The following is a 21,798-nucleotide window of genomic DNA, read 5'->3' on the forward strand; positions in this document are numbered from 1 at the left end:
AAGTAAGAGTGCAGTCCCGACGTGACACGAGACTTTAGCATGTTTAAGGGTATCTCTCATTCTTTGCTTTGGTTTGTTTTGTTTTGCTTTGCTTTGTTTTGTTTATAGAGAAAAAGATGCGAAGGGCAAGTCGCCTGGTCGAGTGGTGGGGCCCTGAGCCAGGTCTCTCACGGGCAGAGCAGCACACAAGCCTGTGCACCATCTGCCTGGCTGCACATGGTATCAGGGAGCACTGGGCTGGACACCCACCATTTCTTTTTTTTTTTTTTTGACTTTTAAATTAATTACTTTTTTCATCGCTCCATCACCAAAGGTCTATGCCCCAAACCCCACAGATAACTGCTCTAGTTCTCCCACAGTCTTGGAGAGAGACTGGCAGTTTTTCTCACATTCGTACACTCCGTTGTCTACATTCCGCACATGAGTGAAGCCATCCTGTAGTGTCCTTCACCTCCTGACCGGCTTCCCTGAGCATCATCTTCTCCAGTTCATCTACTTTGTCCTGAATGACACAATGTTGTCTTTTTTATTGCTGAGTAGTACTCCATTGAGTATATGTCCCATAATTTTTTTATCCAGTCATCAGTTGAAGGGCATTTCAGTTGTTTCTAGGTCTTTGCTATTCTGAATAAAGCCATTGTGAACATGGAGGTATTCAGAGTCTCTATTACTATTATTGTTATTGTTATTATTATTATTACTATTATTATTAGGATAGAGACTGAGAGAAGTGGAAAGGGAATGGGGCAGGCAAAGAAGAAGATAGAGAGAGACACCTTCAGCGCAGTTTCACCTCTGGTGAAGCTTTCCTCCTGCAGGTGGAGGGCTGGGGCTTGAACCCAGATCTTTTTTGCCCTGTAAGATGTGTGTTCTACCAGACATGCCACCACCCAGCCTCCCATAACTAAATCCTCGGCTCCGAGTGTTGGTGATCCAAAAATGAGACTCGTGTGGGTGTGCGCTCTTGCTGTGTAAGCGCACATCACTGAGGTGAGTCCTGTGCCCACCACAGACTGAGAAGCTACAAATGCTGTCCAGGATTACCTGTAAGTTTTAAATAAAAATAAGAGAACTCGAGAGAAAAGCCATGCAGGATATCAAAAAAGCATCATTGGCTTAGCACAGCGTAAATATTAGCAACACAATCAGACACACAGTAAGGCTTTGAAGGCTCCAGGGAACGTGACACTTCAAGGCACGGCGCCTCTCTCATCGGCACGGCAGTGAATACTGACTAAAAGATAAAGCCTGTATTGCCATGTCAAGGGCTTTTTAAAGGCCAAATCCTTTGCCTGAGAGCTTTTTAATATGCCCACAAAATGTCAGGATTTTAATGAAGAGACGGCAGAAGACATCAATGTCTGATTAAAAAAATATACATAAATGGAAAAATTAGAATGTGATATTGTATGGCCAATTCTATTTTTTATTATCTTTATTTATTGGATAGAGACAGCCAGAAATCAAGAGGAAAGGGGTTGATAGAGAGGGAGAGAGACAGAGAGACACTTGCAGCCCTGCTTCAACCCTCATGATGCTTTCCCTCTGCAGGTGGGGACCGGGGGCTCGAACCTGGGTCCTTGCGCCTTATAATACATGCGTTCAACCAGGTGTGCCACCACCTAGCCCTGTACCAATTCTATTTCTTATTAAGTTAATGCACGCTGTAAAAGACAGGAAAGAAACAGCGCAGTGCTTCTCTGAGCCGTGTAATGGCACGTGTTCTAATATTAACAGTTCAGTGACCTTCTCATCGGAAAGTTTAGCCGTGTCTCTTACTCAGGGCTTCATGCGCACGGCGGTGTCTGTCTTGCCTTTGCAGTGCCTTGTCCAGTAGGAGAGTTCTCCCGCTCTGGATTAATGCCCTGTTATCCATGTCCTCGAGACTACTACCAGCCTGATGCAGGGAAGTCTTTCTGCTTATCCTGTCCCTTCTATGGAACCACAACCATCACTGGGGCGAGATCCATCACCGACTGCTCAAGTAAGAGGGTGTGCATCCCGCCCACCTCACCCACGTTGAGACTTTCCCTGATCTCGGGTCACAGCAGCTCTGAGTGCTTCCGCCTTCAGGGAGTTGGGGTGTCTAGACTTAAGAGACTTTCTTTCTGAAATCTTTGCAAGGACAGTGACTCACAGGCTCACATTCTGAGAACACTGGTGGCTTCTCAGCCTCTTTCCACGTGTCCAGGACTCCTAGCACATTGCACACACTTCTGGCTCTGTGTTCTTTAATATTACTAAAACAGAAAATCAGTGGCTTGAGCTACTCTGAGAACAAGAATCTTAAACAAGATAGTATCTACTTACTGGCCATATCTGTTACATATCTTCCTGATATTTTTTTTCTTCACTTCATAAGCTTTCGGTTCAACTTTCTCGGCAGCAGAGGAAAGCATAGTGCTCCGTGCTTCTCCTGGACATATCAAGAAGTATGAAGCCAGCAGCCAGGCAAGTTCTCTATTCACAACATTTTCTCTGGTGGTTGATTCAGCAAACAGCCTGACGCACTCATCACACAGAAGAGAACTAGCAGACCTGAGACTCTTAAGCACTCCAGATGCATGATCATTATAAATAAATTACCGCATTTACTTAAGATGTCCTATAAGAACGTTCCCAAAATTTGGCAATAGAATGCCTAAATCACTGGGGCTGGGTGGTGGTGCAGCAGCTAAGCACATATGGTACTAAGATTAAGGATCCAGCTCCATGCCCCCGCCCCCCACCTGAAGAGTGGGAGCTTCGTGAGTGGTGAAGCAGGTCTGCAGGTGTCTCTCTCTCTCTCCCCCTCTCTATCTCTCTCTCCTCTCTCAGTTTCTCTCTGTCCTATCCAATAAAGTGGAGGAAAAAACGGCCTCCAGGAGCAGTGGCTTCATAGTGCCAGCACTGAGCCCCAGCGAGGACCTTGGAGGCAAAAAAAAAAATTACTATAAATACTTCATAAAATGTAGTTAAAGCTTTTGTCATAAAACCAGTCATTTATGTAATGGGTGCACTTAAAAAAATAAAAACACATTGACTCATGAATGTTGCAAAATTGCTTTCCATTTATTTTTAATAAACAGTTAAGACTAATTATTTTGGTAGGTTCAGTAATCCTCCAAATTCAGTTTGCCTCGTGACAAGATAAATTCCTTAGCTTTCAGTGTTTAACTTGTCTCGGTTGTGTAAGCCATATTTGAAACTGAGCCTAGTGGACACAGAAAAGCACAGGAATTTCTAGAAGCATTTCTCAATCCTGAGAATTTATTGGGATGTACTGATGAGCTTTTGAAAAGAGTGACCCAGGACGGACTAACAGAAAGGCTCACTTGGGTCATAGAAGCCCAAGCTCCTAACAGGGAGTCCAGGGCTGTGTTCTCTGACTCTCTGTCTCCCTCTGCCCGACTGTAAATGTATATGCACCTGTATATTCCGCATGAAGTCAAGAGACCGCTCCCCTGCGAGAACACGCAGGCTCTGTGTCTGAGGTCCTGAACTCCGCCACCTCGTGAGGACAGGACGGATTGCAGTGGGGAAGTTCCAGGGATGGCCGAGGGCTGCCTGCAGTCTCTCTTGTTTCTCTGTGTCTCTCCTTTCTCTGTGAGATAAGGGGTGGAGATTTGAGCCAGAGAGGCCTCTCAGTGGTGCCACACATATGTGAAGCCTGGGCTCACTCCTTCGCTGCACATAAAAGGTAAAAGATTCACAGATGCCTCTTTCAAAGGTACTGGTTTCGCTGCTCTGTGAGAGAAGCCTGCTTCAGTTTACTTTGAAAACAGCCAAGGTGGTTATGAACCGTGGCTGGCGAGTTCACTGGAAAATCACATATAATGGCTGAGTCTACATGTTAATACAGCAAGACCGAGACAGGCAGTGGCGCACCTGGTTGAGTGCGCACATCACAGTGTACAAGGACCCGGGTTCAAGGGTTCAATCCCCAGTCACCACCTGCGGGGGGAAGCTTCAGGAGTGGTGAAGCAGGGCTGCAGGGGTCTCTGTCTCTCTCCCTCTCGGTCTCCCACTTCCCTCTCAATTTCACTCTGTCGCTAAATAAGTAAATTACATATATTTTTCTAAAACACAGCAAGCCCCTTCACCATGCAGGCAGCAGGCCAGCTAGCTTGAGTGAACCCCCAGGAACGGGCCCACATGCCTAATGGCAGAGTCCTCCCCACTCAAGTTTCTTTTTCTTTATTATCTTTTTTGTTAATTGTTTTCCTCTTTTTATTATCTGTATTTATTTATTGGATAGAGACATCCAGAAGTCAAGAGGGAAGTGGGAGAGAGAGAGAGAGAGAGAGAGAGAGACCTGCAGTCCTGTTCACCATTCGTGACGCTTTCCCCCTGCAGGTGGAGACTGGGGCTTGAACCTGGGTCCTTGTGCACTGTATGTAACCTGTGCTCTCAACCAGGTGCACCGCCACCGGGCCCCTCAAGTTTTCTCTAAAAGCAACAGTGTTTGACCTCTGCCATGTTTCTCTGCTGCCACCTGCAGGTTTTCCACGAATGCTTCCTAAACCCCTGCCATAACAGCGGCACCTGCCAGCAGCTGGGGCGCGGCTATGTCTGTCTCTGCCTGCCTGGATACACAGGTAATACAGACGCATGGGGTCCTCGGTGCTTTTCCCACATGAAGATAATCGATCTCTTGAGGGGCTGGGCGGTGGCACACCCAGTAGGGCGCACGTGTTATGACGTGCAAAGACTGACTTTTAACCCTGGTTCCCACCTGCAGGGAGAAACTTTGAAGCAGTGAGGCAGGGCTGCAGGTGTCTCTCTGTCTCTCACTTTATCTATACCCCTCCCTTTCCCTCTCAGCTTCCTTTTGTCTCCATCAAAAAAAAAAAAGCCGCAGAGAGGAGTGAATTATTCTTGAAAGCATGGTGGCAGTAATAAGCCTGTTGGCAAGAAAGAAACTTAATATTTTGCACACTGTGACTTGCAGTATCAAAGATGGGAACATTAAAATTGCCTCTGTGAGATGCATCAGTTTGCATCAGGGCTCAAGAATCTTGTCAAGAAGATAAGCTAAGGAGACTACGCCTAGCTTGCCTGCCTCTTAGAGTGATGGTAGTAAGTGATGTGCTAAGGAGACTATGCCTAGCTTGCCTGCCTCAAGTAGTGATGGCAGGTGGTTTGGTTTGGTTTTGCCTGTTTGGGCAGAAAAGTTCAGAATCATCTTCTCTGTGCAAATGCTGTGTCATCATGACTCAGGACTGAAACGGCAGGGCCACTCCAGAGGCCAGACCCCAGTTTCCATTCTAACACAAACTACATTCCTGACATTCAGCACAGAACAGAGTGTCCAGAACAAACACTTGTGAAGAAACTCTGGCTTCTTTCACTTGTCTCACACCAATGGATGTTCTCGTGAGTAGCTGTGACTTGTCGCTCTGTCTCTGTCTTGCTGGAAGCTGTGCTTGGACAAACATTGTGATATTGGCTCTGCAGAGAATGTGTAAGATGTGTGTTTGCAGCACTTTGCTCTCTGCATTCTAGTTCAGTCCTGAAAGCAAGTTTGGAAGGAAAAGAAATGTTTTTCTTGAACATTTTTAATTTACGAGACATTGACAAGATCATAGGGTAAGAGGGGTACAACTTCACACAATTCTCACCACCAGAACTCCGTATCCCATCCCCTCCCCTGATAGCTTTCCTATTCTCTATCCCTATGGGAGCATGGACCCAGGGTCACTGTGGGAACAGAAGGTGGAAGGTCTGGCTTCTGTAATTGTTTCCCCGCTGAACATGGGCGTTGACAGGTGGATCCATACTCCCAGCCTGTCTCTCTCTTTCCCTAGTGGGGCAGGGCTCTGGGGAAGTGGAGCTCCAGGACACATTGGTGGGGTCGTCTGCCCAGGGAAGTCAGGCTGGCATCATGGTAGCATCTGGAACCTGGTGGCTGAAAGAGAGTTAACATACAAAGCCAAACAGGTTGTTGACTAGTCATGAACCTAAAGGCTGGGATATTGCAGATGAAGATTTGGGGTCTCTGTTTTGGAAAATGCTGGTAGGTCTATTTTAGGTCTATTCCAAGGGGCCTATGACTTTACTAGTTTTTGCCTGAGCCTGACAGCTAACATGCAGGTGGACCCAAGATATTGTCTGGTTGTTCATAGTTTAAAAAAGGACTAGAAAGCCGGATCAGGGAAGACAGTAGCTCCCAAATATGGGAAACGTATATAAATATTGTTAACTGTAAACCCTATCGATCTGATCTGGGGCCCATATTCAGCACAGGAGCCTGTGTGACCTCTGCATCCCTGTAGGTCTGAGCTCACAGTCTGTGGTCACGGCTGGGAACACTCCAGGCTGCACTCATTGCAGGACCCGTCATCCTCGGGTGGTAGGTTGAATATGTTGTGCAACCTCCCTTCAGAGGATGGAACATTCCCCACCATTATTGATCCACATTGAGGGCAGGGTCCTATGGGGCCCACAGAGGGGTCCATTATGTTGTTCCTGATGGAGATGAGCAGTGACAGTGGAGAGAGGGATCTGTGAGAGCTCTAGGCCCATCATGTCTGTGTGGGATCCCAGGGCTCCCTGACTAGGGCCCCAGGTGCTGGGGTGGCCTGGCAGTGACTAAGAGTCATGGTTAAAGTGTGCCAGTCTCTTGCCCTTATTCAACTTTTGTCCTTCTTATTTTGTCTGACAAAGTTAACCTTGGAGTGGTTGAGGGAGGTGGAATAGGTAGTAGGTGAAGAGGGTGTCTAGGTTTAAGTAGAAAATATTTGATTAGGTACTTTATGGTGTCTTTTTTAGGTCTTTCTACTTGCTTGCTTCATTTATTGACTCACTGAAAATTATTGTGCAATTTTTTAAGGTGAATATTTTCCCCTACCTTATGGATACATGTGCATCTACCCTATCTCACGGGCCCTGGTCTATGTCTAGGTTTTGAGGCTTTGCTAGGAAGTGCACCTAAAAGAATTAGTTATTTTTAAATTAATCCCTCCCCCCCCCCCCAGAAATTCAGGCTTTGAATTTTCTGCCACCAACAGGAAATGTGCTTAGTTAGGGGTGGGGAGGGTCATGTGTAAATAAAAGGTTCACTACAAAACAAGTGAGAGAAATGAAACGTAGCCCTGGGGTAGAAAGACAAAGAGTTTGCAGCTCTTACATGTGTTTCAAGCTTCATAACAATGTTTGTCCGGAAGTTCCATAGCCAAAGGGGGTTTTCTCCTGGAATGTCATTGATGAGTGGCGGCTGAGAAAGAGACAGTGAAACTAAATGTCACTGTGCACGAGAGGCTTCTAGAGGACTTGGGGAAACACAGGTAGGCTGGGGAGACAACACGACGGTTCTGCAGAAGAGACTCTCGTGCCTGAGGTGCCAAAGGCCCCAGGTTCAACTCCAGCACCACCATAAGCCAGAGCTGAGCAGGGCTCTGGCAAATAAATAAATAAAGTTTTAAAAGGTCCTTGGTCTCCAACCCCACAATTCAGAGTCAGTAGGCTTTGAGGAGGTCTAGGGGTTTACGTTTCTGTGACATCCCCAGGTCCTGAGCTGGAGGAAACTGTCCTGGGAAAGTAACTCAGGGAATCCCTGTGCGCTCCGTGCTGGCAGAGGCGGCCCGGCTGAGAGCAGCAGCGTGTGAGCTCAGCCCTGGTGGCACGTGCTCATCGGCTCCTACAGTCCCTGCTTCCACTAGTGCATAACCAGATAGCAGCATTGAATTAGCACTGCCCTGTTCTTCACCGCCACTCTAGGCCTAGACAGCTGGGGAAATCACCTCTCAGTGATCCCGACTCCGTTTCTCTTAATCCCTGACTTTGATTTCCCTCCGTGTTGGGTTTGCACTTCAGGTTTAAAGTGTGAGATAGACACAGATGAGTGCAGCCCCCAGCCCTGCCACAACGGTGGGATTTGTGAAGACCAAGTTGGAGGATTCACCTGTGAATGCCCGTCTGGTTACACAGGTAAGGGCACAGCCCCTGGGTTGATGTGAGAAGCCTTAATAGTTCATCGCTGAAAATCAAAGCCACAATAAATATTGCCTCAGACTAGTCAGAATCACAACTGTCAAGAAGAAAGTGATAGTGAATGCCGGTGAGAACCTGAAGGAGACGGAGCCCAGTGGAAATGTGAACTGGTGTAGACACACTGGGAAAGAGCACGCAGTCCCTCAGAGAGTCAGAACCAAAACTGTCACCTGATCCGGCGGTAACACCCCTGGTGTCGCTCTGAAGAAAAAGAAACCACTATTTCAAACAAAGACTGAGAGCGCTTGGTATCTACTTAAAACGTCTTCCTTTGTGTATATGAACTTTGATTTAGATGACAAACAAAGCCATCTGAGCAGTGACTCAAGGCTATTTTATGATCTGCGATACCTAGATCTCGGTCATCTAGATGTGACTTTGGCCGTGAGGTCATTCATAGGCGAGTCAGAGACTGACTGCTCCTCCTCCTCGGGGAACCCAGCTTCTCCAGCTTGCAGCGTAAATCCCTTGAAGGTGTAAAACAGGAATGGAATTTGCTATGAGCAAATAAAAAATCCAGTTCAAAGACTGTATGATTGTTTGCAGGTCAGCTCTGTGAAGAAAATGTGAACGAGTGTAGCTCCAACCCCTGCTTGAATCAAGGGAGCTGTGTGGATGCCGTGGCCGGCTATCACTGCGCGTGTGAGAGCGGCTACACAGGTGAGACGTCTCTCTCGATCCTGCACAGGCCTGAAGTCCTAGGGCTCACAGACAACGACAGCTGATGACGTGTGACTGCGCTGTGGTTATGTAGAAGAAACCAGAGAGTGTTTTAATTCCTCCTATTACTCTTTTTACTGCTTCACTGCTCAAAGCTTCCATCCTGCAGGTTGAAGACCTTGAGCCTAGACCCTCACACATGAGAATGTGTGTGCTCTACTGTACACCCCACTGCCCATCCCCGCCCCTATTCCCCTTACTTTGTGAGAAAATTCCACACGCACGAGAATGTGTGTCCTCTACTGTACACCCCACTGCCCATCCCCACCCCTATTCCCCTTACTTTGTGAGAAAATTCCACTGAGATGTTTAGGGGCAAAAGATGTCAGCTCAGTAACTTACCCTGTTGGAAAACTCTGTGTGTGTGTGTGTGCGTGTGCGTGTGCGTGTGCGTGTGTGTGTGTGTGTAAACAGTGTGTGCATAAACAGAGTGTGTGTAAACAATGTGTGCCAACTGTGTATGTAAACAGTGTGTGTGGAAACTGTAAACAGTGTGTGTAAATAGTGTGCATGAACAGTGTGTGTAAGCAGTGTGTGTGAACTATGTGTGTAAGCACTGTGTGTAAGCAGTGTGTATGTGTAAGCAGTGTGTGTGTGTAAACAAAGTGTGTGTGTAAGCAGTGTGTGTGAACTGTGTGTAAGCAGTGTGTGTGTAAACAGTGTGTGTGTGTAAGCAGTGTGTGTCTAAGCAGTGTGTGTGTGTAATCAGTGTGTGTGAACTGTGTGTAAGCACTGTGTGTGAACTGTATGTGTGTGTAAGCAGTGTGTGTGTGAACTGTATGTGTGTAAGCAGTGTGTGTGTGTAAGCAGTGTGTGTGTGTAAGCAGTGTGTGTAAGCAGTGTGTGTAAGCAGTGTGTGTGTAAGCACTGTGTGTGTAAGCACTGTGTGTAAGCACTGTGTGTGTGAGCACTGTGTGTGTAAGCAGTGTGTGTGTGTAAGCAGTGTGTGTAAGCAGTGTGTGTAAGCAGAGTGTGTGTAAGCAGTGTGTGTGTAAGCAGTGTGTGTAAGCAGTGTGTGTGTGTGAGCACTGTGTGTGTAAGCAGTGTGTGTGTAAGCAGTGTGTGTAAGCACTGTGTGTAAGCAGTGTGTGTGTGTAAGCAGACTGTGTGTGTAAGCAGTGTGTGTGTGTAAGCAGTGTGTGTGTAAGCACTGTGTGTAAGCAGTGTGTGTGTGTAAGCAGACTGTGTGTGTAAGCAGTGTGTGTGAACTGTGTGTAAGCAGTGTGTGTGTAAACAGTGTGTGTGTGTAAGCAGTGTGTGTCTAAGCAGTGTGTGTGTAAGCAGTGTGTGTGTAAGCAGTGTGTGTAAGCAGTGTGTGTGTGTGTGAGCACTGTGTGTGTAAGCAGTGTGTGTGTAAGCAGTGTGTGTAAGCACTGTGTGTAAGCAGTGTGTGTGTGTAAGCTGTGTGTGTGTAAGCAGTGTGTGTGTAAGCACTGTGTGTAAGCAGTGTGTGTGTGTAAGCAGACTGTGTGTGTAAGCAGTGTGTGTGAACTGTGTGTAAGCAGTGTGTGTGTAAACAGTGTGTGTGTCTAAGCAGTGTGTGTCTAAGCAGTGTGTGTCTAAGCAGTGTGTGTGTAAGCAGTGTGTGTGTAAGCAGTGTGTGTGAACTGTGTGTGTAAGCACTGTGTGTGTGAATTGTATGTGTGTGTAAGCAGTGTGTGTAAGCACTATGTGTAAGCAGTGTGTGTGTGTAAGCAGAGTGTGTGTGTAAGCAGTGTGTGTGAACTGTGTGTAAGCAGTGTGTGTGTAAACAGTGTGTGTGTGTAAGCAGTGTGTCTAAGCAGTGTGTGTGTGTAAGCAGTGTGTGTGTAAGCAGTGTGTGTGAACTGTGTGTGTAAGCACTGTGTGTGTGAACTGTATGTGTGTGTAAGCAGTGTGTGTGTGTGAACTGTATGTATGTAAGCAGTGTGTGTGTAAGCAGTGTGTGTAAGCACTGTGTGTAAGCACTGTGTGTAAGCAATGTGTGTGTAAGCAGTGTGTGTAAGCAGTGTGTGTGTAAGCAGTGTGTGTGTGAGCACTGTGTGTGTAAGCAGTGTGTGTGTGAGCACTGTGTGTAAGCAGTTTTTGTGTGTAAGCAGTGTGTGTAAGCACTGTGTGTAAGCAGTGTGTGTGTAAGCAGAGTGTGTGTGTAAGCAGTGTGTGTGAACTGTGTGTAAGCAGTGTGTGTGTAAACAGTGTGTGTGTGTAAGCAGTGTGTCTAAGCAGTGTGTGTGTAAGCAGTGTGTGTAAGCAGTTTTTGTGTGTAAGCACTGTGTGTAAGCAGTGTGTGTGTGTAAGCAGTGTGTGTGTGTAAGCAGTGTATGTGTAAGCAGTGTGTGTGTAAGCAGTGTGTGTGTGTGTGTGTGTGTGTGTAAGCAGTGTGTGTAAGCAGTGTGTGTGTAAGCAGTGTGTGTAAGCAGTGTGTGTAAGCAGTGTGTGTGAGCACTGTGTGTAAGCAGTGTGTGTGTGTGTAAGCAGTGTGTGTAAGCAGTGTGTGTGTAAGCACTGTGTGTAAGCAGTGTGTGTGTGTAAGCAGTGTGTGTAAGCACTGTGTGTAAGCAGTGTGTGTGTGTGTAAGCAGTGTGTGTGAGCACTGTGTGTAAGCAGTGTGTGTGTGTAAGCAGTGTGTGTGTAAGCACTGTGTGTAAGCAGTGTGTGTGTGTAAGCAGTGTGTGTAAGCACTGTGTGTAAGCAATGTGTGTGTAAGCTGTGTGTGTAAGCAGTGTGTGTGTAAGCAGTGTGTGTGTAAGCAGTATGTGTGTGTAAGCAGTGAGTGTGTGTAAGCAGTGTGTGTGTAAGCAGTGTGTGTGTAAGCACTGTGTATGTGTAAGCAGTGTGTGTGTGTTTGTGTGTGTGTGTGTGTGTGCGCGCGTGCACACAGCGTGTAGGGAAGAAGAGTCTGTTTGTTAGACAGTACATCCAGAAGGACCTGAGAGGAATCCCGGCTGCAGACAGGCACTGGTCAGAGTACATGGTGTGCGTGCTTGTCAGAGCAGTTCAGGAGAGAGGCCTGATTAGTCGGGAGAGAGCCAGCTGAGAGAAACGTGGGCGTTGCAGCCCTCTAGCAGGGGCCCCCTGCCAGAGCCCAGCACCTAGCAGTCTTGCTCCGGTGACCGGCTGCAGACACTTTCTCCGCTCACTCACCCAGGTCCGCACTGTGAGGTCGAGGTCGACGAGTGCCAGTCAAATCCATGCTCCAATAACGCAGTGTGTGAAGACCTGGCCGGAAGATTCCTGTGCAGATGCCCACCTGGATTTGTGGGTGCCAGGTGTGAGAAGAACATGGATGAGTGTCTCAGTCAGCCATGCAGAAATGGAGCTACCTGCAGAGATGGCGCCAATAGCTTCAGGTACAAGTCAAGTCTGCTTCTCTTCCCGAGCTTTCTGCTCACTGCCGTCATTCTGTGCTGCAGGATCGTGGAGTGCGGTGTCCCTCTCCAAGTCAGCTGCTCCTAGATGCTGACCCTCCACCGCAGGCTCTGCCTGTCCAGCCTGAGATGACTTACAGTCTTTTAATTCTTTAATATTTATTCATTCCCTTTTGTTGCACTTGTAGTTATTATTGTTGTTGTCATTGTTGTTGGATAGGACAGAGAGAAATGGAGAGGAGAGGAAGACAGAGAGGGGGAGAGAAAGACAGACACCTGCAGACCTGCTTCACTGCCTGTGAAGCGACTCCCCTGCAGGTGGGGAGCCGGGAGCTCAAACCGGGATCCTTGCCGGTCCTCGCGCTTTGCGCCACGTGCGCTTAACCCGCTGCGCTACCACCCGAATCCCAACTTAGAGTTTTCAAGGTGTTCTGCATGTTCCAAGTCTCCCCTAGACTCTGATGCATCACATCTATACTCGGGGAGCCATGAGGAAAGAAAGGAAACAAAGTTTTGCAGATGTAATACAGAATGACCAGACAGAAGGTGTATTTTTGCATGTTTTACATTTTAGCTGAAAATTCTCACGCTAATGAAGAGAACTGGACGCTGCATTGCCACAGTGCTTTGTACAGTTCTGTGCCCGAAGCTTTCAGGCATTCCTAAAAATGTAGTAGTTGTTGACTCAGAAAGCTCTCTGGGAGCCTGTGGAGGCAGGCAGTGGCCCACCTGGTAGCGAGCACAGCGCACAAACACTGGTTCAAGCACCTGGCCGCACCCGCAGGGGCAAGCTCCATGGAGTGGCAGGGGCTGCGGGAATCTCTCTACCCTCCCCTCCTCTCCCCCTACTGTTTTCTGTCTGTCTCTATGTCGTAAGAAGATATCATCGCTCACATGGGCTCTGCATTTCCTATCATAGAGCGTGAACCATAGGCACTGAGACAAATCTCAGCGGAAAACAAGGTCTGCATTATCTCTAGGGTCCTAGGCAACCAATACATACCAGGTGTGTGTAAGAACTGAATCCACGGAGGTAAGGGTTATGTCTTCAAACTCAAGTGCAATGTCCCGGTCACTCAAAGTGAGCTCATTCTGTCGGCAAAGACGCTGGAGTTACAACAAGCAAGGCAGAAGGAAGATGCAGATTCTAGGGGGAAGACGGTGCTCATGCATAGCTGACCTCTGATTCCAACTGAGACCGTCTTTCCAAGCTCAGGTGCCGTTATTTCATGATATCCACCCAAAAGGTCCTTGTATAAATGTGTTACTAGCAATGTGAACTCCTGTTTAGTGGACAAGCCCTTTAAACATATCAGATACAGGAGTGTCAAAGAACAGTAAAAGCCAAGCATTCACCACTAGCTCAAAGGCCTGAGCATTTTATCATATTTTAGTTGCAGCTTTTATTTTAAAGTTTCTAGATTCGGGTTCCTTCTAAAACACATGTGCCTCTACGTACACACACACACACACACACACACACACACACACACGCCTCACCAGCAGTAACCACTGTCCTGATAGGATGTGTGCCTTCTATATTCAAGCTTTACATTAAGATATGGCACTCCATAACCAGCTCGTAGCGTTATATGTCACACACGTGATAACACGCTTACATGGCTCACATGTGTGTATATTGAGTTGCCAGAAACATCATGAATGGCAGCAAAGCAAAGACTCTGGGATGGGGGGAGGGTTCAGGTCCAGGAACATGATGGTGGGGAGGCCCTGGAGGGGTTAGGGTGTTGTGTGGAGAAGTGAGACCTGGGACACATGGACCAGCCACTGCATTTTACTATTGACTGTAAACCCTCAATCCCCCTAATACAGAACGAAAACTCATGGCATATTTTTGCTTTGAAAAATGTAGAAAAATACATGACTTTTCTGACAACCCACACACAAACCCATTTGCAGTTGAGGTTTTTGTATTGATAATCAGAGTAGACGCTTGACTCTAGCTGATCCTCTCCCCTTCTCTCTCTCTCTCTCTCTCTCTCTCTCTCTCTCTTTCTCTCTCTCCTTCCTTCCCTCCCTCCCCCTCTGATGACAGCTGGCTGTAACGCGGTGGTTTCTTCCTTGGGGTTTTTGTATGGATAATCAGAGTAGATGTTTGACTCTAGCTGATCCTCTCTCTCTCTCTAATGACGGCTGGCTGTAATGCGGTGGCTTCTTCCTTGGGGTGATGTTTTTTTCTTATGTCCTCACCACCTGGACAGGGAGGCCCCATCCCATGCTGTGGAGGCTTCTCTGCCAGGCTTCAGGTCCGTTTACATGCAGATTGTTCATGTGTTAGAGTCGCTTGCTGCTACTGTGGAAGGAGGCAGACATGGGTCCTCCCCTGCCAACGTCCACATCCAGAGAAGGAACAATTCCAGGAGCCAGAACTCCCACCTTCTGCTCCCCATAGACCCCCTGGGTCCATGCTCCCAGAGGGATAAAGAACAGGGGAGCTTCCAGTGGAGGGGATGGGCCTATGGTGCTCTGGTGGTGGGAACTTTGCCCCTATTATCTTACAATCTTGTCGATCATTATTAAATCACTAATAATTTTTAAAAAGAAATTGAAAAATAAGAAAATGCCAAGCAGAACTTGGACTGGAGTTGGTGTCCTGCACCAAAGTCAAGGACTCTGGGGTGGGGGGAGGGCTCAGGTCCTGGAACAGGATGGCAGAGGAGGACCTAGTGGGGGTTGTATTGTTCTGTGGAAAACTGGGAAATGTCATGCATATACAAACTCCTGTATTTTCCTGTTGACTGTAAACCATTGATCCCCCAATAAAGAAATTAAGTTAAATTTAAATTAAAAGAGAAGAATTTGGGTCCATGCTCCCAGAGGGATAAAGAATAGGGAAGCCTCCAGTGGAGGGATTGGTAGTGGGAACTATAAGGAATTGTACCCCTGTGATCTTACAATCTTGCGAATCAATGTTAACTCACTAATGAAAAATAAAATATTAAAAACCTAGGTCCTTCCTATTTGGCAGTCTTGGCCTCACCCGTTACCTGCAAGTAACTAGCAGTCAAGGCACTGTTTCCATGTAGAACATGTCTCAGTATTCCAAGTTTCAAGTCTTTTGAAATAACACTGTCAAAAATGAAATGGCTTCTTCTTTGCTGTCATATATATATTTTTTCACTTATTTATTTTGTTTTGTTTTACCACAAAACTACTAAGCTCCAGCCTGTGGTGGTGCTCAAGACTGAGCCTGGCCAGGCTCTGGGTGTCTCCAGAATGAAAGTCTCTTTCCCTCACCACCGCCCCAGCCCCAGCCCAAGCACCAGCCCAGCCACAGCCCCCAGCCCCCACTACCAGCCCCCAGCAACAGCCCCCAGCCCCAGCAACAAACCCCCAGCCCCAGCCCCAGCCCCCAGCCCCCAGCTCCAGCCTCAGGCCCAGCCCCCAGCCCCCAGCCACAGCCCCCAGCCCCCAGCCCCAGGCCCCAGCTCCCAGCTCCAGCTTCAGGCCCAGGCCCCAGCCCCCAGCTCCAGCCTCAGGTCCAACCCCCAGCCCCAGCTCCCCAGCCCCAAGACCCAGCCCCCAGCCCAAGCCCCCAGCTCCAGCCCCAGACCCAGCCCCCAGACGCAGCCCCCAGCCCAAGCCCCAGGCTCCAGCCCCAGCCCCCAGACCCAGACCAAGCCCACAGACCCAGACCAAACCCCAAGACCGCAGCCCCAACTCCAGCACCAGCCCCAGCACCAGCCCCAGGCCCAGCCCCAGGACCCAGCCCCAGCCCCAACCCCCACCCCAACTCCAGCCCCCAGCCCCAGCCCACAGACCCAGCCCCAACTCCAGCACCAGTCCCAGCACCAGCCCAAGGACCAGCCCCAGCCCCTAGCTACAACCCCCAACCCCAGCCCCAGCCCCAGCCCCAGCCCCCAGCCACCAGCCCCAGTCCTAGCACCAGCCCACAGGCCCAGCCCCAGCTCCAGCTCCAGCCCCAGCCCCAGACCACAGCCCTCAGCCCCAGACCCAGCCCTCGCTCCGGACCCAGCCCAAGCCCCCAGACCCCTACCCCAACCCCAGCCCGCAGCCCACAGCACCCAGCCCCCAGACCCAGCCCTAGCCCCAGACCCAGCCCCCAGCCCCATCCAAAGACCCCAGCCCCAGACCCAAACCTGAGCCCCAGCTCCCAGCCCCCAGCCCCAGCTCCAGCTCCAGCCCCAGCCCCAGCCCCCAGCCCCAACCCCAGCCCCAGCCCCCAGTCCCAGCCCCCAGCCCTCAGCCCTAGCCCCCAGCCCTCAGCCCCAGCCCCCAGCCCCCTGCCCCAGCCCCCAGCCCACAGCCCCAACCCCAGCCCCAAGCCCCCTGACCCAGCCCCAAGCCCCCTGACCCAGCCCCCAGCCCCAGCCCCAGCCCCCAGCCCCAGCCCCTAGCCCCCAGCCCCAGCCCCAGCCCCCAGCCCCAGCCCCCAGCCCCCAGCCCCAGCCCCAGCCCCCAGCCCCAGCCCCCAGCCCCCAGCCCCAGCCCCATCAATGGGATCCCTGTGTTGTCTTTTTGTGACTGTTGTGTTTGCACATTTGCTGTTCCAGGTGTCAGTGTGCAGCAGGCTTCACGGGGTCACTCTGTGAGCTGGACATCAATGAGTGTCTTTCTAACCCCTGCAAAAACCAGGCCACCTGTGTGGATGAACTCAACTCGTACAGCTGCAGGTGCCAGCCAGGATTCTCAGGCAGCAGGTGTGAAACAGGTAACTCTCCTCCTCAGTGCTAGGAATAGTACAGGAATTCGGAGTCTAATACTGTGGCCAGGGTCTCGGAGCCCCTGGGAACTCTGGCCAGGTGTCTGCTGGTCAGTTCTGAGACCAGTATCTAGGTGAAGAATGAGATTTTGTCCAGTTTAAGGCAAGAAAATGGTTTACTGAAGCAAGTAAGCACAAAGAGAGAAAGCAGAAAGATACAGGGGCCAGGTGGTGGTGCACCTGCTTGAGCATACACATTACAGTGTGCAAGGTCCTGAGTTCCAGCCCCCAGTCCCCACCACCGGGGGAAAGCTTAGTGAGTGGTGAAGCAGCATTGCAGGTGTCTCTGTCTCTCTCCCTATCACCCCCCCTCTTGATTTCTCTCTGTCTCTATACAGTAAATAAAGATAATTTCACCTTCCTATGCTAGAGATAATTATAAAGGAAGAAAGGTATGTAGAGAGACACATGGAGGCCCTGATTAGTTAGAGAAGCTTCCGTGGCCTTCTAGTGAGTTTGTGGGCAGGGTAAGTCATCATAAGGAGGTGGAACATGCTGAGGTGTATTGGTTTCTCAGGCCCTCGGCCCCTGCCATCCCGTGATGCTGCACAGCCGTTAGCTATTATCCCCTGACGTGCACATATACATTCTACAGCTAAGCCACATGAAATGGGGAGATGCGCCAGGGGCCAGGCGGTGACAGACCTGGTTAAGCGTACATGCACACACATACACATTGCAGTTCACAAGGACCAGGTTCAAGCCCCTAGGCCCCACCTGCAGGGGAAAGCTTCTTGAGTAGTGAAGCAGGGCTGCATGTGTCTCTCTGTCTCTATCTCCCCATCCTCTCAACTTCTGGCTGTCTCTATCCAATAATAAATAAATAAAAAGTTTTTAAATAAATCAATAAAGTGCATGAAGCGGGGAGCCGCCACTCTGAGACCGGCTGGCATCTGAAGGCCCCATGCTGCCTGACGACTGTCTGGTGGAGGACGGCCTGTGCTGCTGCTTGGCCAGTTAAGCCAGCTCATGCCAGTGCCAGGGTGCCTGCCTGGCAGGTCCCTCCAGCACCTTTCATGGCCACTCACAGGTGCCGGCAGACCCCCGTCCCTAATACTGCCAATACCATCTTCACCTGTACCAAACAATGTTCAGAAGCTCGAGGCTGTGCTGGTAATTCTGCACCTGTCAGGCCTGTGCAGTCACCCAAAAAGTTAGTTATATCAATGTTATTGTCGCCCACTGATGATGGAATTAAACCCAGAACCACTGGAAAGTGGGGGGAGCTGAACTCAGCCGATCTCTGTGCATTCTTGGGATAGGATACTTTGGTGGGTCAGCTGGTGTAGGTCAGAGCCCAGAGACATGTTGAGTGTCAACGTCAAGCTCCCTTCTCAGCTCACCAGGCCTCCTGCGTGCAGCACCTTCTGTTTATTGAGTAGGGTCTTCAGGATTGTGGGGGACAGAAGTGCTCATGGAAACAGGAAGGGCCAGAAAACTAAGGAGGTGTAGAATGTTGCCAGAGTAACTCCCCCCTCCTTCTCTCCTAAAGGATCCAGTACTCCTCCCTACTGTCATTTCTCTATTTCTTTTATTGATTTTTAAAGCTTTATTTATTTTATCTGATAGAACACAGAGTAATTAAGAGGGAAAATAGAGAGGGAAAGAGACACAGTGACACTTGCAGCCCTGTTTTACCACTTGTAAAGCTTTCTTCTGCTTTAGGTGATGACAGAGGCCTTGAACCCGGTCCTTGTGTACTTTAACATGTGGGCTTAGTCAGGCATGCCGCTGCCTGCCCTCCTGTCCTGATTTCCATTAGCACACAGAAAACACTTTCTTTACTTACTCATTGTTTACTTATTAAGTTCCTTCTTTATTTTTATTGTCTCCGTCTGGGGTAGCACACCTTTGTGATTCTATGGCTCATGGTGGATTTCTATTTTTTATTTTTCCTTTCATTGCTGGATAGAGAGGGAGGGAGGCAGGGAGAGAAAGAGAGACCGTGGCACACTCCACCATCCCTGGAGCTTCCATTGAGAGCATGGTGCCCCCATGCAGTGCTGGGGCTCAAACCCAGGTCTTCAGGCGAGGCCTGTGCCCTGCCAGGTCTTCATGTGTGATGAAGTATGTGCCCTGCAAGATCATCATGTGTGATGAAGTGTGTGCCCTGCCTTTTCTTCATGTGTGATGAAGTGTGTGCCCTGCCTGTCTTCATGTGTGATGAAGTGTGTGCCCTGCCAGGTCCTCATGTGTGATGAAGTGTGTGCCCTTCCTGTCTTCATGTGTGATGAAGTGTGTGCCCTGCCAGGTCTTCATGTGTGATGAGTGTGTGCCCTTCCTGTCTTCATGTGTGATGAAGTGTGTGCCCTGCCTGTCTTCATGTGTGATGAAGTGTGTGCCCTGCCAGGTCCTCATGTGTGATGAAGTGTGTGCCCTGCCTGTCTTCATGTGTGATGTAGTGTGTGCCCTGCCAGGTCCTCATGTGTGATGAAGTGTGTGCCCTGCCAGGTCCTCATGTGTGATGAAGTGTGTGCCCTGCCTGTGTTCATGAGTGATGAAGTGTATGCCCTGCCCTGTCTTCATACCTTGCTGCGGGTGGTGGTGGCACTGCACACACTTCCCTGCTGTGGTGTCAGACCCTTGATCTTTGCCTTGAAAGTGCTCCGGCCACCAGTGCTCAGGGTTGTCTGATTCACTGCAGAACAGGCTACAGGGTTCAACCTGGACTTTGAGGTATCTGGCATCTACGGCTACGTCATGCTGGACGGCCTTCTCCCGTCTCTTCATGCCGTGACCTGTGCATTCTGGATGAAGTCCTCTGACATCTCAAACTATGGGACCCCCATCTCCTATGCCGTTGAGGATGGCAGCGACAACACCTTCCTGCTGACTGACTATAACGGGTGAGCACAGGGCCGGGCAGGTGGGGCTTTGTCTAACACCTGAGGACCAGCCTAGATAACAGTGAGCAGTGGCCGGGGGTTCTGGAGAGTCCAGTGCCCCAGCAGGAAGGCAGGAAGCAGTATAAGCGAACCCCTGGACAGGCTCTGTAGGAGGAATCAGTTCAGTAATAAAACTACAAAGCTTGGGGCCAGGTGGTGGCACCCCTGGTTAAGAGCACGCACTGCAGTGCGCAAGGGCCCAGGGCAGAGACTGTGGCACTGAGGGCAAATCAGCCTGGGTAGCTACCAGTGGTTAGAGATTTCAAGTGATCAGGAGCCCCTACGTGGCCATGGTTGGGCTGTGCTTCCACAATCTTACTCCGGAGTCTGTTGGTACGGAGACTGATTCCAGTGCTGAGCCAGTGCTGCTACTCTCCACAAAGTCAGTGAGATCCCAGAGCTGCTGCTGCCGCGTTATCTGCCTGTAAGTCCTTGTTTCTGGGAATGCTGTAAGTATAGGATCATAATAGCACGAGAGACTGGGGGTTCAGGACAGCCCTCCTCTCTGTCCTCAGGTTAAATTCTGCACCTCAGAGAGCTGACTGTAGCTTATGGGCACATGGTGGGATCTCTTTCTTGGAAAAGGCTGTCTGTGTCCTTAAAGCCTGAAGCTGACCTTGCCCCTTGGAAACGTGTGGGCCTGGATTTTACATCTCTTTCTGTGCAGATTGGCCCATGTATCGGCATAGCTCTGCTGATATCGTAAAAGGAGTGAATACAGGCCCTCTCCGTTTGGCCACTCTGATCCTGCTCTTGCAACTGCTCTTCTTCTCACAGTGCCTAATCTTTGAGAAAAAACGACTAAGAAATTTGCAAATACCTTCCCTGATGGTCTATATAGGGAGAGAGGGAGAGAGAAGGGGCTTGACGTCTGCTTGAACAAGAAGAAAATCTAAAAATGTAATTACTATTATAATTTTTTTAGCATGTGGGTTTTTGCTTATTTGTTTGTTTTGTTTACTGTCAGGGTTGTTGCTGGGGCTCAGGGCCAGCACTGTGAATCCACTGCTCCTGGAGGCCATTTTTTCCATTTCATTGGATAGGACAGAGAGAAACTGAGAGAGGAGGTGGTGAGAGAGTGGGAGAGAGACAGACACCTGCAGTGATGCTTCACTGCTTGTGAAACTCCCCCCCGCACCTGGGGAGTGGGGGGGTTGAACCGCATCCTTGGGTGGGTCCTTGCGCTTAGCACTTTGTACGTTTACCCAGGTGGGTCCTTGCGCTTAGCACTTTGTGCGCTTACCCAGCTGGGTCCTTGCGCTTAGCACTTTGTGCGTTTACCCAGGTGGGTCCTTGCGCTTAGCACTTTGTGCGCTTACCCAGCTGGGTCCTTGCGCTTAGCACTTTGTGCGTTTACCCAGGTGGGTCCTTGCGCTTAGCACTTTGTGCGCTTACCCAGCTGGGTCCTTGCGCTTAGCACTTTGTGCGTTTACCCAGGTGGGTCCTTGTGCTTAGTACTTTGTGCGTTTACCCAGGTGGGTCCTTGCGCTTAGTACTTTGTGCGCTTACCCAGGTGGGTCCACTGCCCAACCCCCCAATTGCTATTGTAAAGATGATACTTTTAAAAGTATCATTGAATGGGGACTGACAAGATACTAGGCATGGTGTTCAATAAATTGTTGTTTTCTTTATCAAGTTTCCCCAGGCTTTATTTTTTCTCCACTTGCATCTAAAGATTTTTCATTTCCAGCTGTTTATAATCCTGACATTTCCCTACATGATATGGCTATTGGAATTCTCCTGTGATAAGTCAATTTTGTTTAGTTCAATTATTCTTTTCTTTGGATTGGCATGCTTTAATTTAGCAACAAAAAGAGATTTATTTTCTGTGAAACCTCTGAAGTGTGTCTCTGCTTTGAGGAAATAGGCATCCAGAGAAAGGAAAGAAGTTTGCTGTTTGCACAGTTCTCATTCCTTCTATTCTTAATTCGTCCTCTCAAAAAAGGTAAACAGCGGATTATCTCAAGTTGGGCTATGTCCTCCCTGTTTATCTTAAGATACTGTTCTGCCTCTCAGTGTTTAGGAAACCAGGAACAGACTCTCAATGAGATGCAATGATGCGTAATCCATAAATTAAGTCTACTCACATAAAAATCATGGCCAAACAGTAAGATCTGGATTACATGAAGTG

General features: G+C 49.2%; 1 protein-coding gene across 1 annotated transcript in view; it reads left to right on the forward strand.

Annotated features, from left to right (window-relative positions):
* The window catches only part of SVEP1 (sushi, von Willebrand factor type A, EGF and pentraxin domain containing 1), a 215,554-nt gene that overhangs the window by 129,308 nt on the left and 64,448 nt on the right, over nucleotides 1–21,798 (forward strand). Inside the window, exons 19-26 of the mRNA XM_060199027.1 lie at nucleotides 1,823–1,984; nucleotides 2,363–2,451; nucleotides 4,481–4,577; nucleotides 7,795–7,908; nucleotides 8,518–8,631; nucleotides 11,819–12,020; nucleotides 16,574–16,731; nucleotides 19,427–19,628. Of these exons, the coding sequence (XP_060055010.1) occupies nucleotides 1,823–1,984; nucleotides 2,363–2,451; nucleotides 4,481–4,577; nucleotides 7,795–7,908; nucleotides 8,518–8,631; nucleotides 11,819–12,020; nucleotides 16,574–16,731; nucleotides 19,427–19,628 (1,138 nt within the window). The remainder of the gene's footprint in view (nucleotides 1–1,822; nucleotides 1,985–2,362; nucleotides 2,452–4,480; nucleotides 4,578–7,794; nucleotides 7,909–8,517; nucleotides 8,632–11,818; nucleotides 12,021–16,573; nucleotides 16,732–19,426; nucleotides 19,629–21,798) is intronic.

This window comes from Erinaceus europaeus, chromosome 10 (genome assembly GCF_950295315.1).
Source record: "Erinaceus europaeus chromosome 10, mEriEur2.1, whole genome shotgun sequence".
In the NCBI taxonomy this organism is placed as follows: Eukaryota; Metazoa; Chordata; class Mammalia; order Eulipotyphla; family Erinaceidae; genus Erinaceus; species Erinaceus europaeus.